The sequence below is a fragment of the Gekko japonicus genome, unplaced genomic scaffold (assembly GCF_001447785.1).
Source record: "Gekko japonicus isolate JY-2015 unplaced genomic scaffold, Gekko_japonicus_V1.1 scaffold730, whole genome shotgun sequence".
Taxonomy (NCBI): Eukaryota; Metazoa; Chordata; class Lepidosauria; order Squamata; family Gekkonidae; genus Gekko; species Gekko japonicus.
In genome coordinates, this window is record NW_015164689.1 from 828764 (window position 1) to 840764 (window position 12001).

Genomic DNA, 12001 nt, shown 5'->3' on the forward strand with positions numbered 1-12001 from the left:
TCCAAATAGAATCAAAATATGCTAAAGACAAGCAAGTAGGTTTTTATTCAAAAATAACAGAGATTGATACTGTTATATACTGATGAGAAATTGATTAAGAAATTATATGTAATAATGTTAGAAAATAAAACACAAGATGAAATAGTTTAAAACTCTATGGTTCAAGGGGTACAAAACTTGGGTCATAATATTGATTTAGACTAATGGTCACAGTTATGGGAAAAAATATAAAGTTCACTAAAGTAACTACTTATAAAGAAAATATTTATAAAATGTGTTATTGATGGTATATTACTCAAGATAAACTAGCAAAATTTTATCCTGACCTACCAAATGATTGCTGGAAGTGTCAAAAAAGTTGGTTCTTTTTTTCATATGTGGTGGACGTGTGATAGAGTTTAAAAGTATTGGTCCTGGATTCATGAATTGTTACAAAAAATGTTAAAATGTACTATACCTTATATACCAGAATTGTTTTTATTGAATATATTACCAGAAAATTGTAAAAAGCAAGATTCTTATCTTATTACACATGTAGTGACAGCTACAAGAATATTATATGCCAAATACTGGAGGAATGAAGTACCTTCAAAAGAAGAAATCTTAAATAAAATACTTGAAACTGCAGAGATGGACAAATTAACTTTAATTTTGAGAGGACAAAATGAAAAAAACTTTGAGAATACATGGTCAAGGTTTTATAAATGGATGGAAGAATACAATAAATAAACCATATGGGTGTACAACCAAGTCAGAGGAAAATATGAACTATAGTTTTAGTTATGAGCAGGGCTCTTTTGGGGCAGGAACACACAAGAATGGAGTTCCGGCTGGCTTCAGAGTTGGCCATACCCACTACAGCCAAAACCTCTGCGTGTAATTGGCTACAGAGGGAAGGCCTGGAGAGCGGACCCCCCCCCAGGCAACTCTGAGGCAGGCCGGCCAGGGGGCCAAGGGAAGGCATGGGGGTGTGGCCTATTATGCTAATGAGTTCCTGCTGGGCTTTTTCTACAAAAAAAGCCCTGGTTATGAGCAAAGTTTTATTCAAATCTACATGGGTTGGAAAATTAAAGAAGCAAAATATATAATTAGATAATGTATGAGGTAACTTAATAGGTAAAATAACGTGTAAATGGAACCCCCTACCAATATGTATGTCTGCATGCCTGTTTGTTTGTTTTTGTTTTTTGTTGGGCTTTTAAAAAATAAAATGGCTATTTAAAAAATCTTTACATCTTGGTACAGTAAGAAGCTCACATTAGTGTGTGACAAAACTGAGTATGGAAACAACAGGTTATTCCATTGGTGAAAGTCCTATTACTTTTCTTTTACAGACCCCAGGCCCCGCTGCATACATAAAACCAGATACAGAGCTTTACAAAAAGAGAGCACCAAAGTACTCCATGGGATTCCGAACTAAGACTTCAGCAAATAAACTAGGACCTGGACCTGCATACTATGAAGTCGGAAAGGTAATACACGGCCTCCCCTCCATTTGAAAGGATTCTACTCCCCAGTTGCTGTATACGGACACATTGTTGGGGAGGGAGCGCTATAAAACCCTGAACCAAAGAGCAGGGGCTTTATAAAAGCTTTATAAAAGCTTTTTTCCTTTGATAGGGACTGCTTGTCCAGTGTAGAGAGGACATTGTTGATACATAATGGAATATATTACATTGGAGGAGGAGCAAGTGAATGACCCATAGTTGACATAGTTTACACTATTAGGCCTTATGATCAGGTCGCTTGAGTGTATGTATATAAGGACAATGTAATGTATTGAAACGATTACATGAATCACCTCATAGGACTCCTATGTTAAGCTTCGAGCCAGACCAGGCTCCTCTGAGCGAACTTCCTATTGGTCGCTTCGTAACAGCGACCAATCAGAACTGTGCCTTTTCCCTGCGAGGGAAAGACTTTCATTGGTCCTTAACTAAGCAATCTCATTGGTTGTTATTTGTAAATAGGCGTGGCTACATTAGCCCGGTTATGTTTAAAAGGAGCATAAGCTCCCACTGTTTTCTGTTCTGGTTTCTTACGGAGTTGAGTGCTTGTTCGTTACTTCCAATAAAGCTGAATCACTTGCTGAATCACTCTAAGAGTCCTTTGTTAGTGCGATCTAACAATTGGCGACGAAGGTGGGATGTTAGAGCAGGTAGGCAGCCCTGCGGACATCCACACTTCGGACTCGGAAGAAAGCAAGCAGCTGTTCGCCCGTACCACTCTGACCTGGGCAGTGGCCTACGAAGAGGCCTTGGCCGCAGAAGCAGCGGATAGGTCCACGAAGGAGGTCCGCCAGCGGATGGCAGAGCACAGCGTCCACTCGCAGCGGGACAGCGAGAGCGAGGAAGCAGACGATGACGTCAACGCGGTTCGAGGCAAGCGGACCCCAGCGAAGCCTACCATCGTCAAGCCTTGCTCCGGTTGTGGCGGGAAACACCAGCGCGACTCCTGTTGGGCCCGGGATGTCGACTGCAGAGCCTGTGGACGGCGTGGTCATCTGGCCAGAGTCTGCAGATCGGCACGGAAGGATCCCTCACCTACCAGCAGGTCGGCACAAAGGAATACCCCCGCAAATTCCCGAAGCAGCAAGCAGCGTTTCCCGGCATCGGAAGCAAGCTGCCAGACTACAACGACCCGGACAAGCGCATCGGCTGTAAACCGCACCAGTTGCCAAGGGAAGATCACCGTGACCCCACTCCTCGACGGCAGACCATGCACTATGGAGGTGGACTCCGGCTCTTCTGTAACGGTGATTTCTGCAGCATCCTGGCAACAGCTGTTTCCGACCAGAAGCAGACGGCGGCTCCAGCCTGCGGAGACCAGAGTGTCCGACTTCCAGGGCAACCGGATTCCCCTGGCCGGAAGAGACACTGTACATGTTGAGTATAAGGGGAAATGTGTTAAACTGTCATGTCTTATTGCTGAGGGAGACCGGGTCAACCTGCTGGGGTTGGACTGGTTTGAGCCATTGGGCATTGGTATTTCAGGGATTAACAAATTGCTTGAGAATAAATGGGATATGATGTATGACCTGTTCCCTGATGTGTTTGCAGAGGGTCTGGGGCGGTACAAAGGGCCCCCGGTTGCTTTTGAACTTGACCCATCTGTAAAGCCGATCAGACTGAAATATCGGAAGGTTCCAATTCCCCTCAGGCCTAAAGTAGAGAGGGAAATTGATAAACTCGTGGAACAAGGAATTTTGGAACCTGTTCCTCACAGCAAGTGGGAGACGCCTATAGTAACACCAGTTAAGCCTGATGGGTCCATACGCTTATGCGCAGACTATAAATGCACCCTTAACAAGGCGTTACAACAACACTCCTATCCCGTCCCGGTTATTAGCCACATCCTGGCTTCATTGGGGGGCGGAAAGATCTTTGCCAAATTAGACTTGGCACAGGCATACCAGCAGTTGCCTGTCACTCCTGAGGCTGCAGAGGCTCAGACTATTGTTACCCATAGGGGGGCTTTTAAGGTGAATCGCCTACAGTTCGGGGTAAATGTGGCGCCCGGCATCTTTCAGGGCCTGATGGAGCAACTCTTGAGGGGGGTACCAGGGACGGTGCCCTACTTCGACGACGTGTTAATTGCGGGGAGGTCTGAAAATGAGTTGATGGACCGGGTGAAGGAGGTCTTGAAGCGTTTCCAAAACGCTGGGCTCAGAGTAAAACGTTCAAAATGTACACTGGGAGTTAGCAGTGTAGAGTTCTTGGGGTTCAGGATTGATGCAGACGGGGTGCACCCCACTACTGACAAGGTGACTGCAATCCGAGACGCCCCCAGGCCGGTGAGTAAGAAGGAGCTCCAATCATTTTTAGGACTCCTCAATTTTTATCATGCGTTTTTACCGCATAAGGCATCAGTGGCGGCCCCTTTGCACGCACTTTTGCATAAGGAGGCGAAATGGAAGTGGGGACAGGCCGAAGAAAGGGCTTTCGTGGGGGTTAAGGAGCTGTTGGTGTCTAATGACGTGCTGACGCATTATGATGACCAGAAGCTCCTGGTGTTAGCTGCGGACGCTTCACCGTTTGGAATTGGCGCGGTTTTGAGCCACCTGATGCCTGATGGGAGCGAGGCGCCAATCGCTTTTTACTCAAGATCTCTTTCTGAGGCAGAAAGGAACTATGCCCAGATTGACAAGGAGGGTCTGGCTTTAGTAGCGGCTGTCAAAAAGTTCCATGACTTTATTTTTGGCAGGCGATTTTTGCTGGTCACTGACCAAAAGCCGCTACTGGGGATTTTTGCACCCGATAAGCAACTGCCGAATATCATGTCCCCGCGCATGCTTAGATGGGCGCTCTTTTTGCAGGCGTACGATTATGACCTTGAACACCGGCCTGGGAAGGCAATCGGACATGCGGACGCCCTCAGCCGCTGCCCATTGCCCTGTGCGGGACCCGACCCTGCTCCTGCTTGTGAGGTCTTGGCACTGGACGAACTCCCTCAGGCTCCTGTATCGTCCAGGGACATTGCTGCACACACGGCTAAAGATAGCGTGCTGTCCCGTGTTTTAAACTGGGTTTGGAGGGGGTGGCCAGTTGGGAGTGTTGAACCTGAATTTGGACCCTACAAATGCCGCCAAAGTGAACTGTCCATTTCTAAGGGCTGTGTTTTATGGGGCAACAGGGTGGTGGTCCCTGACAAGCTCAGGAACAGAGTTCTAGAATCTCTGCACGAGGGGCACCCTGGAATGGTGCACACCAAAGCGTTGGCCAGGGGGTATGTCTGGTGGCCTGGGCTGGATAAAGAGATTGAGGATTGGGTTCGCGTGTGTTCCCAGTGTCAGCAAGTCAGGCCGGAACCCCCACAAGCTCCGCCTCAGAGGTGGGAGTCTTCAGGGAAACCCTGGGCCAGATTGCATCTGGATTTCGCTGGCCCGTTCCAGGGGAACATGTTTCTCATAGTAGTGGATGCAATGTCTAAATGGTTAGAGGTTGTGCGCATGAAAACAACCACTTCACTAGCCGTGATCCATGCGCTCCGCCATCTTTTCGCCACGCACGGGTTGCCTGACGTCCTCGTCAGTGACAACGGGCCTCAATTTGTCTCTGAGGAGTTTAAGCAGTTCCTCACGAGTAATGGCATCCGCCAAATGACTTCGGCCCCCTTCCATCCGGCATCTAATGGCCAGGCCGAACGGATGGTAAGGACGGCAAAAGAGGCCCTAGGGAAAATGAACGAAGGTGACTGGAGCCAAAGGCTGGGTGCTTTCCTCTTGCGGCAGCATACCACCCCTTGCAGTTCTACAGGCCGTAGTCCGGCCGAATTGTTAATGGGACGCAGACTCACAACCTGCTTAAACAGGTTACATCCGGATCTAACTGACGATCACTCCGAGCGTACAGAACCGCAACCGAAGGTGCGCATGTTTGAAAAAGGAGACAAGGTTTTCGCCCGAAATTATGCTAATGGTCACTTATGGCTTCCTGGGGTAATATCCGACTCTGTGGGTACTCGCATGTATGTGGTACAGTTGGCTGACGGTCGAGTATGGCGGCGCCACATAGATCAGCTAAGGAGACGTTGGGCTAAGGACAGCGCTGACTCTCCGACGGCTGAATTCCCCAATGTTGAGTGGAGACCCCCAGAGCAGGCGGTGAGTACCGAAGGGCCCGGTACTGTCCCCGAGTCAGGGCAGACCCCTGTGTGCGGGGCTGAAACCCCAGTAGAGTTTGTGCCTGAACCAGGCTGTAGTGAACCCCACAGTGACTCACAACCTTGTGTGCCCATAGAGCCTGCACCGCTTCGCAGGTCTCAGCGTACGCGGCAGATGCCGACTTATCTAAAAGACTATGATTGTAATAAAGTATTTTGGAACAGTCGATGTACAACAGCATGACTTGAATGTTTGTAAATAATAAAACAAATGGATGATGACTTAACTTAGGGGGGAGGAATTGTAATGTATTGAAACGATTACATGAATCACCTCATAGGACTCCTATGTTAAGCTTCGAGCCAGACCAGGCTCCTCTGAGCGAACTTCCTATTGGTCGCTTCGAAACAGCGACCAATCAGAACTGTGCCTTTTCCCTGCGAGGGAAAGACTTTCATTGGTCCTTAACTAAGCAATCTCATTGGTTGTTATTTGTAAATAGGCGTGGCTACATTAGCCCGGTTATGTTTAAAAGGAGCATAAGCTCCCACTGTTTTCTGTTCTGGTTTCTTACGGAGTTGAGTGCTTGTTCGTTACTTCCAATAAAGCTGAATCACTTGCTGAATCACTCTAAGAGTCCTTTGTTAGTGCGATCTAACAGACAAAGTTCACATTTCCTGAGCTTGTGCCTTTGTTGGAGATAACATTGTTGTAGGCTTGAAGTTATTTCAAGTTAGGGGGCTTTCTCTAAGCAAGGGAAGATCTGCCACTCAGGGGCCTGGAAATGAAACATCATTGTCCTCGATAGCCCGCAGGTCATGAATGATGAGTTGGACTGGATTGAACTGTGAGATGGTCACAAACATTTGTGGAGGATATTCTCTTACAGGAATTAATACCAGTGAAGGCATTAAAACACTGGCCCATGTACTTCAGTGCAGTGTACTATTTTATGTATATCATGCTATTCCCTTGGTGGGCGACATGTGAAAATCTTTGTTCAAGGAAATATTCCACATCCACAGTTGCAATTTTAGCTGTTGCAAATAGCTTTGAGAAACAGAAGGTGCCTGTCTGTCTTTCTGTGTATGCATGTATATCTTTGTAGGTATACACACACACACACACACACACAGACACGTGGGGACCTGCAAGAAACTTGCAGAGAGGATGCGTCCCTTCCCTCTCTTCACTTCCTTCCCTCTTCATTCTTAATAATCTTCTCTTTCTCCCCCATCCTTTATCTGTCAACCTATCCCCATCTCTTTTGTCTCCCGTACTTCTCTGTCAACTACCCCTCCCCTTTGTTAACCTACCCCCTATCTCCCTCTTTCTCCCATTCCCCTTATCTGTCAGCCCACCCCCATCTCTTTTGCCTCCTCACCTTTTCTCCATCAGTCTACCCAGCGCTTGCTGCTCTCCTCACCTATCCACCACCACCCTTGGCCCTTTGTACTGTAACCTACCCCCCCCCCTTGGTGCTCTTCCCACCTATTCCCCACTGACCCCTACCTTTGTAGGTCTCCCTGTCTACCCCCATGCTTGGCACTCCACCCCCCCCCCCAGGCATTCATTCCTCTCCTTGCTCGCCTCCCACCTACCCCCCTTGGCTCTCCACTACCCCCTCTGGCATTCACTCACCCCCCATTTGCCCTCTTCCCACCTACCCCCCACCCTTGGCACTCCACCACACCCCCATCCTTGCTGCTCTTCCCACCTGCTTCCCAGGAGGCGGGAGGCAGGCTGCTGGTTTCATGGGGAGGCAGCAAAGACTTCTTCCCCAGCTCTGTGTGGGGGGTGGGGCTGCAGAAGTCGCAGGAGCAAAAATCACACACACACACCCTTTTCCTCCTGTCTCCCGCACTGTCACTGGGCCCAGCGTGGGTCTTGGACTGCCGCACTGCAGACAGGCCCAGTACAGGTTCCAAGTGCAAGTGCAGAGAACGCTTTTTATTTTGGGGGGAATTTAAACCCCCTACTTTTAAAGTCAGATTTTTCTGCAAACCTAGGGGGCACCCTGAGTTTGCAGAAACATCTGTTGAGCCTCCACATAGCCCCAATCTGCAGATTTAGATATTTGCAGATCGCAGCTATGGGTGGCTGTGTGTGTGTGTGTATGTTTTGAGAAAGAGAAGGTACCTCTCTGTGAGTTTCCACTTTGTTCGTTTTCAACACACACACCCCCCCCGTGCGTGTATATATGACCAAAGTGTATGATCAGCTCAGGGGGATAGCTGAGTGAGTTGCCAAACAGGAATCTCATGTGAAGTGTACACACATGGGTCCTGTTCATCCTCATACATAACAAGAATCAGTATTATTTATGAAGCTGCATTTCTTGGATAGACCAACAGCAAAAAATTTTGGAAGTTAATGTGGTAGGGTTTTTTTTTTTTAGTTTTATGCTGTCATTTTACACACTGTAAAAGGTGAAAAAGTAAAGCTGCTTCACAGAAGGACACGTAGGGCACACGTCCCTTGGTGCTTCAAGTGGTAAATTCCATAAGAATTGGGCAGTTGCTCAGAGCGGGGGAAATGGAGTGCCTAGCAACAGTCCAAGGGTAGATATGCTGCCTTCTACTCTTTATCAAGCATGGAAAGGCCCATACCCTTTTGGCATCATATCATTAGCCTTAAGCACATAACATGCCATCTGAAGGTTAAATAACTGATGGTGCAAGGCTTTCCCACAAATTCCAATCAATCAGTATTCCACAATGCCTTGCAAAGCAGGTGGAAAGGGCTCATCCCATGCATTGATGCCTTGGGACAAATCACTAATATTCACAAAGAACTTCAGAATCACTCACAGACCCCATCACTCTTCAAACTCACACCAGTAGATAGTTCTTTATAGATACTGCAAAGTTTTAAAAATTTAAAAAACCTTACATTTGTTACAGCACAAATCATATTTGCCTCTGAAGAGAGGAGTCTCTGTCTTCCAAGTTCCACAGGGTACCTACCCATTCCAGCAATATTTAATCAAAGTCCCAGCTGAATTCTGTAACTATACATGATTAGTTCATATTGTCACTTATTTTGCAAGCCAGCAGGAAACAGCCTATTGTGTCCAGAAGATATGTAGAGAAAAAAATTAAGAATCTGTTAACTAATGAAAGAACGTCTAACTCATCTTATGTATTTTTCCTCCGGCTTCTAGGTATCATTGAACAAATCTTGTGCTCCAGTCATTTCTTTCGGAATCAGACACTCTGATTATACATCACCTCTTATTGTGGATGTCTATTGAATTTATTCCCTTCGCAGAAATCAAATTTATTTTTCTATCGATATTTCCTTATCATGTTTCTCCATACTTGAATGCTGACTAGTCGCATAACTTCTGAACTGACCACCAGCCTTTCCTAAACCTTGCACCAAAGGACTATTTAAATATTCAGAAACTGATTATTGTTCAAGACTGAATTTATACTCTCTGATGAAGGAACGTGCCATAGTCCCCCATATGACGAGGAGGCACTGCAGCCAATAACTGTTCTGCTGTATGGAGCATGTTGAAAGCGTCAGCTACGTTTCTAAATTCTGATACAAATATTTAGACAATGGTGTTGTACTGCAAAAGTTGGCATTTGATATATTACGTACTTTTGTGACATTTGTGGAAAAAGACACTTGAGGCTTCTGCTCCAGAAACATTTTATGGAATTTGTACATTCCTTCAATGACTCTGATAAAGTATTTTGTATATTCCTTTTACTGTTCCTAGTTGTGAAATGTGTTTTGAAACAATAAATTTGTACCTGATCCATGTTTTGGCATGTTGAAGCCATCTGATGAATTGATAACCTCAAGCCTGCCACTAGAGAGCAGAACGCCACACAAACTTCAGAGAGAGACGTTAGAAACTATGTAATTAGTAGTACTCCTTGAGGTTTTTTAAAGAATCAGCAGAAAGAATTTCAACACAGTTGGTACCATGTAATTCAACGGGCTTTTTCCTTATTATTAGCACAGCAGTTGGAACCATGAGCCCTGTGAAGACAATACTGGGCATTTTGCCTTTTGAAATCAATAAGAGTACCTACTGAGGAAGAACAGGATTCCACCCTCTTTCTTTTTTCAGCATGTTTTGTGCATTTACCCGGCATGTATGTTTTTCACTTCTACAATGTTTTGTTTATTGAATTCACCCTCACAGCAATCATGTGAGGAAGGTGACAGTTACGCGCTTTTTACAAATGAGCATCTGAGGCTGCAACAGCTTCTAGCTCCAAGGCTGTGTAAGAGTTCATGACAGAGACGGAACTTGAAAACAGGTCTCCTGGTCCAAGTCCTAGTCTCTGTCTACCAGTTCCTAATTATACTTTGTTGCTGATCATGCTGCGAAAACAGAGCTCTGATGGATATACTTCAAAAGCACAAATCTCTTAATTTGTTGTATGAGATTATACATAGAAAGTCCACATACATTAACTATGTGGACTAGTAATGGCACGCACCAAAGCTGCCCTAGTTTCCGGGACAGATAAGCAGTATGTTTTTACTGCTTTCGCAGAAAAGAAGCTGTGGTGCTTAGTAACTTTAAAGAATTCAGCATTTGTTAATAGCATACTTGGCCTCAAGGCTGCCTAAATTTTCACTGGTTTTAGAGCCATTTCACATTAAAATCTTTCATCCTTTCACATCTGGAGTTAAGAAGAAGAAGAAGAGATTTGATTTACACCCCGCCCTTCACTACCCAAGGGAGTCTCAGAGTGGCTTACAAACTCCTTTCCCTTCCCCTCCCCACAACGGACACCCTGTGAGGTAGGTGGGGCTGAGAGAGCTCTGACAAAAACGGCTCTTTTTCAAGGACAGCTCTTATCAGAACTATGGCTTGCCCAAGTTAATCCAGTAGATGTAAGTGGAGGAGTGGGGAATCAAACCCGGTTCTCCCAGATTAGAGTCCACGCACTTAACCACTACACCAAACTGGCCTTGTTTGTCAAGTATTCCATATTAACCTAAATAATGTGAAACATGAATCCAACATATTTGGAATAACATTATTATATAGATACACGTCATAGACCAACAACTGGCTTCAGTTCCCCACGATCATTAGCAAACTAAATCAAACCAATTCTGATATGTCAAATATTTGGAAGACTAATACAATAGGAGTTCCTTTTCTTTTGGCAGCAAAAGATACACACACCCTGCAGGAGCTTCTCTTGTTTGCTTATTTGTTGTAAAGAGAAATGAGCAGATGTCCAGCAGTAAGGATCAGAGATCCTGCCTGGTAATTATGAAAGCAGCCTCAATCAACTTACTCCTTGCACCAGTTTATAGCAAAACTTCGCTTTCAAAGCCAACGGGCATACAACAGACAAAACAGACTAACCGCTTACTATATTTTACAAGTTATTCCCAGGAAAGATTTTACAGACAGAAAATAAGATAAGACTGGCCAGTGTTCAAAGACAGTTTAGTTTTAATTCTCAACTTAAAAAAACCAGGAGTCCCTGCCCCCCAAATATTTTTAGGTCGGTCGGCCAGGTGAGCGTCTGCCCATTTGAGATCTGATGGGCTCTGCAGATTAAAACATCTCAGTGACAGCTGCCCCGATAGTGTCGGTTTTATTCTCTCTGACTCCTCTTTCCCAGTGTATTTTTAAAATCTACTCCTCTCAACCCCTGCATTTGGGCTTCCTCTGGGTGCATAATTTACTTCGCCTCCCACATGGCCATTTTGTGTCAGATTTCAAAAGGTGCCACCCACAGGCTCAAAAAGGCTGGGGACCCCCTATATAAAACAGTGTGTGGAGATCTTATTGCTAGGGGGAACAGTATGAAACAATCAATAAGCAAGTTAATTCTCTCCAGATTAAGACTATAACCTAAACAAGCGCCAGGCTATTAAAGAAATATAGTGAGTGAGCCAAAATCCAGAAGCGATTGGACCAAGAACCTTTCTTCCTTATAGTCTTCTTTTTGCTGCAAAACAGTAAGCAATGGCAACTTCCCTCTGAGAAACCGGAATGTCAGACCACTTGTCAATATACAATGCAACTAATATATGCGTACCAGCTTAGCTCTAAAACGCCTATATTTTTTCTCCATGGCAGATACCAAAGTCCAACAAATATAAAAACTGAGGAATGCTAATTAAGAAAATTATATATTATGAGGAAATACAAAAAGTTATTTGATTCCAATCAGGCTGTTGAGTCAGAGAGGATAATTATTAAACAGGTCTAGGCAAGTTAATCTAGGATAGACCACCAGAAGCTACTTAACAGTAAGGTAGAACTGGACAGCGCGAGGGAAAAACTTTAAATAATTGAAATACTTTTTGAAATAAATACAGCTTGTTATATGGTCTAGTATATCCAATATACAAATATAAATAAACCAGAAAGGATACATTGGGCAGAATAAGAAGGAATGTTACCAA

At 45.1% G+C, this 12001-nt stretch overlaps 1 protein-coding gene across 1 annotated transcript in view; it reads left to right on the plus strand.

The window, feature by feature from the left end:
- Positions 1-8855, plus strand: part of LOC107108847 (outer dense fiber protein 3-like) — an 18161-nt gene extending 9306 nt beyond the window's left edge. Inside the window, exons 5-6 of the mRNA XM_015409369.1 lie at positions 1335-1472; positions 8766-8855. Of these exons, the coding sequence (XP_015264855.1) occupies positions 1335-1472; positions 8766-8855 (228 nt within the window). The remainder of the gene's footprint in view (positions 1-1334; positions 1473-8765) is intronic.
- The last annotated feature ends 3146 nt before the right edge of the window (positions 8856-12001 follow it).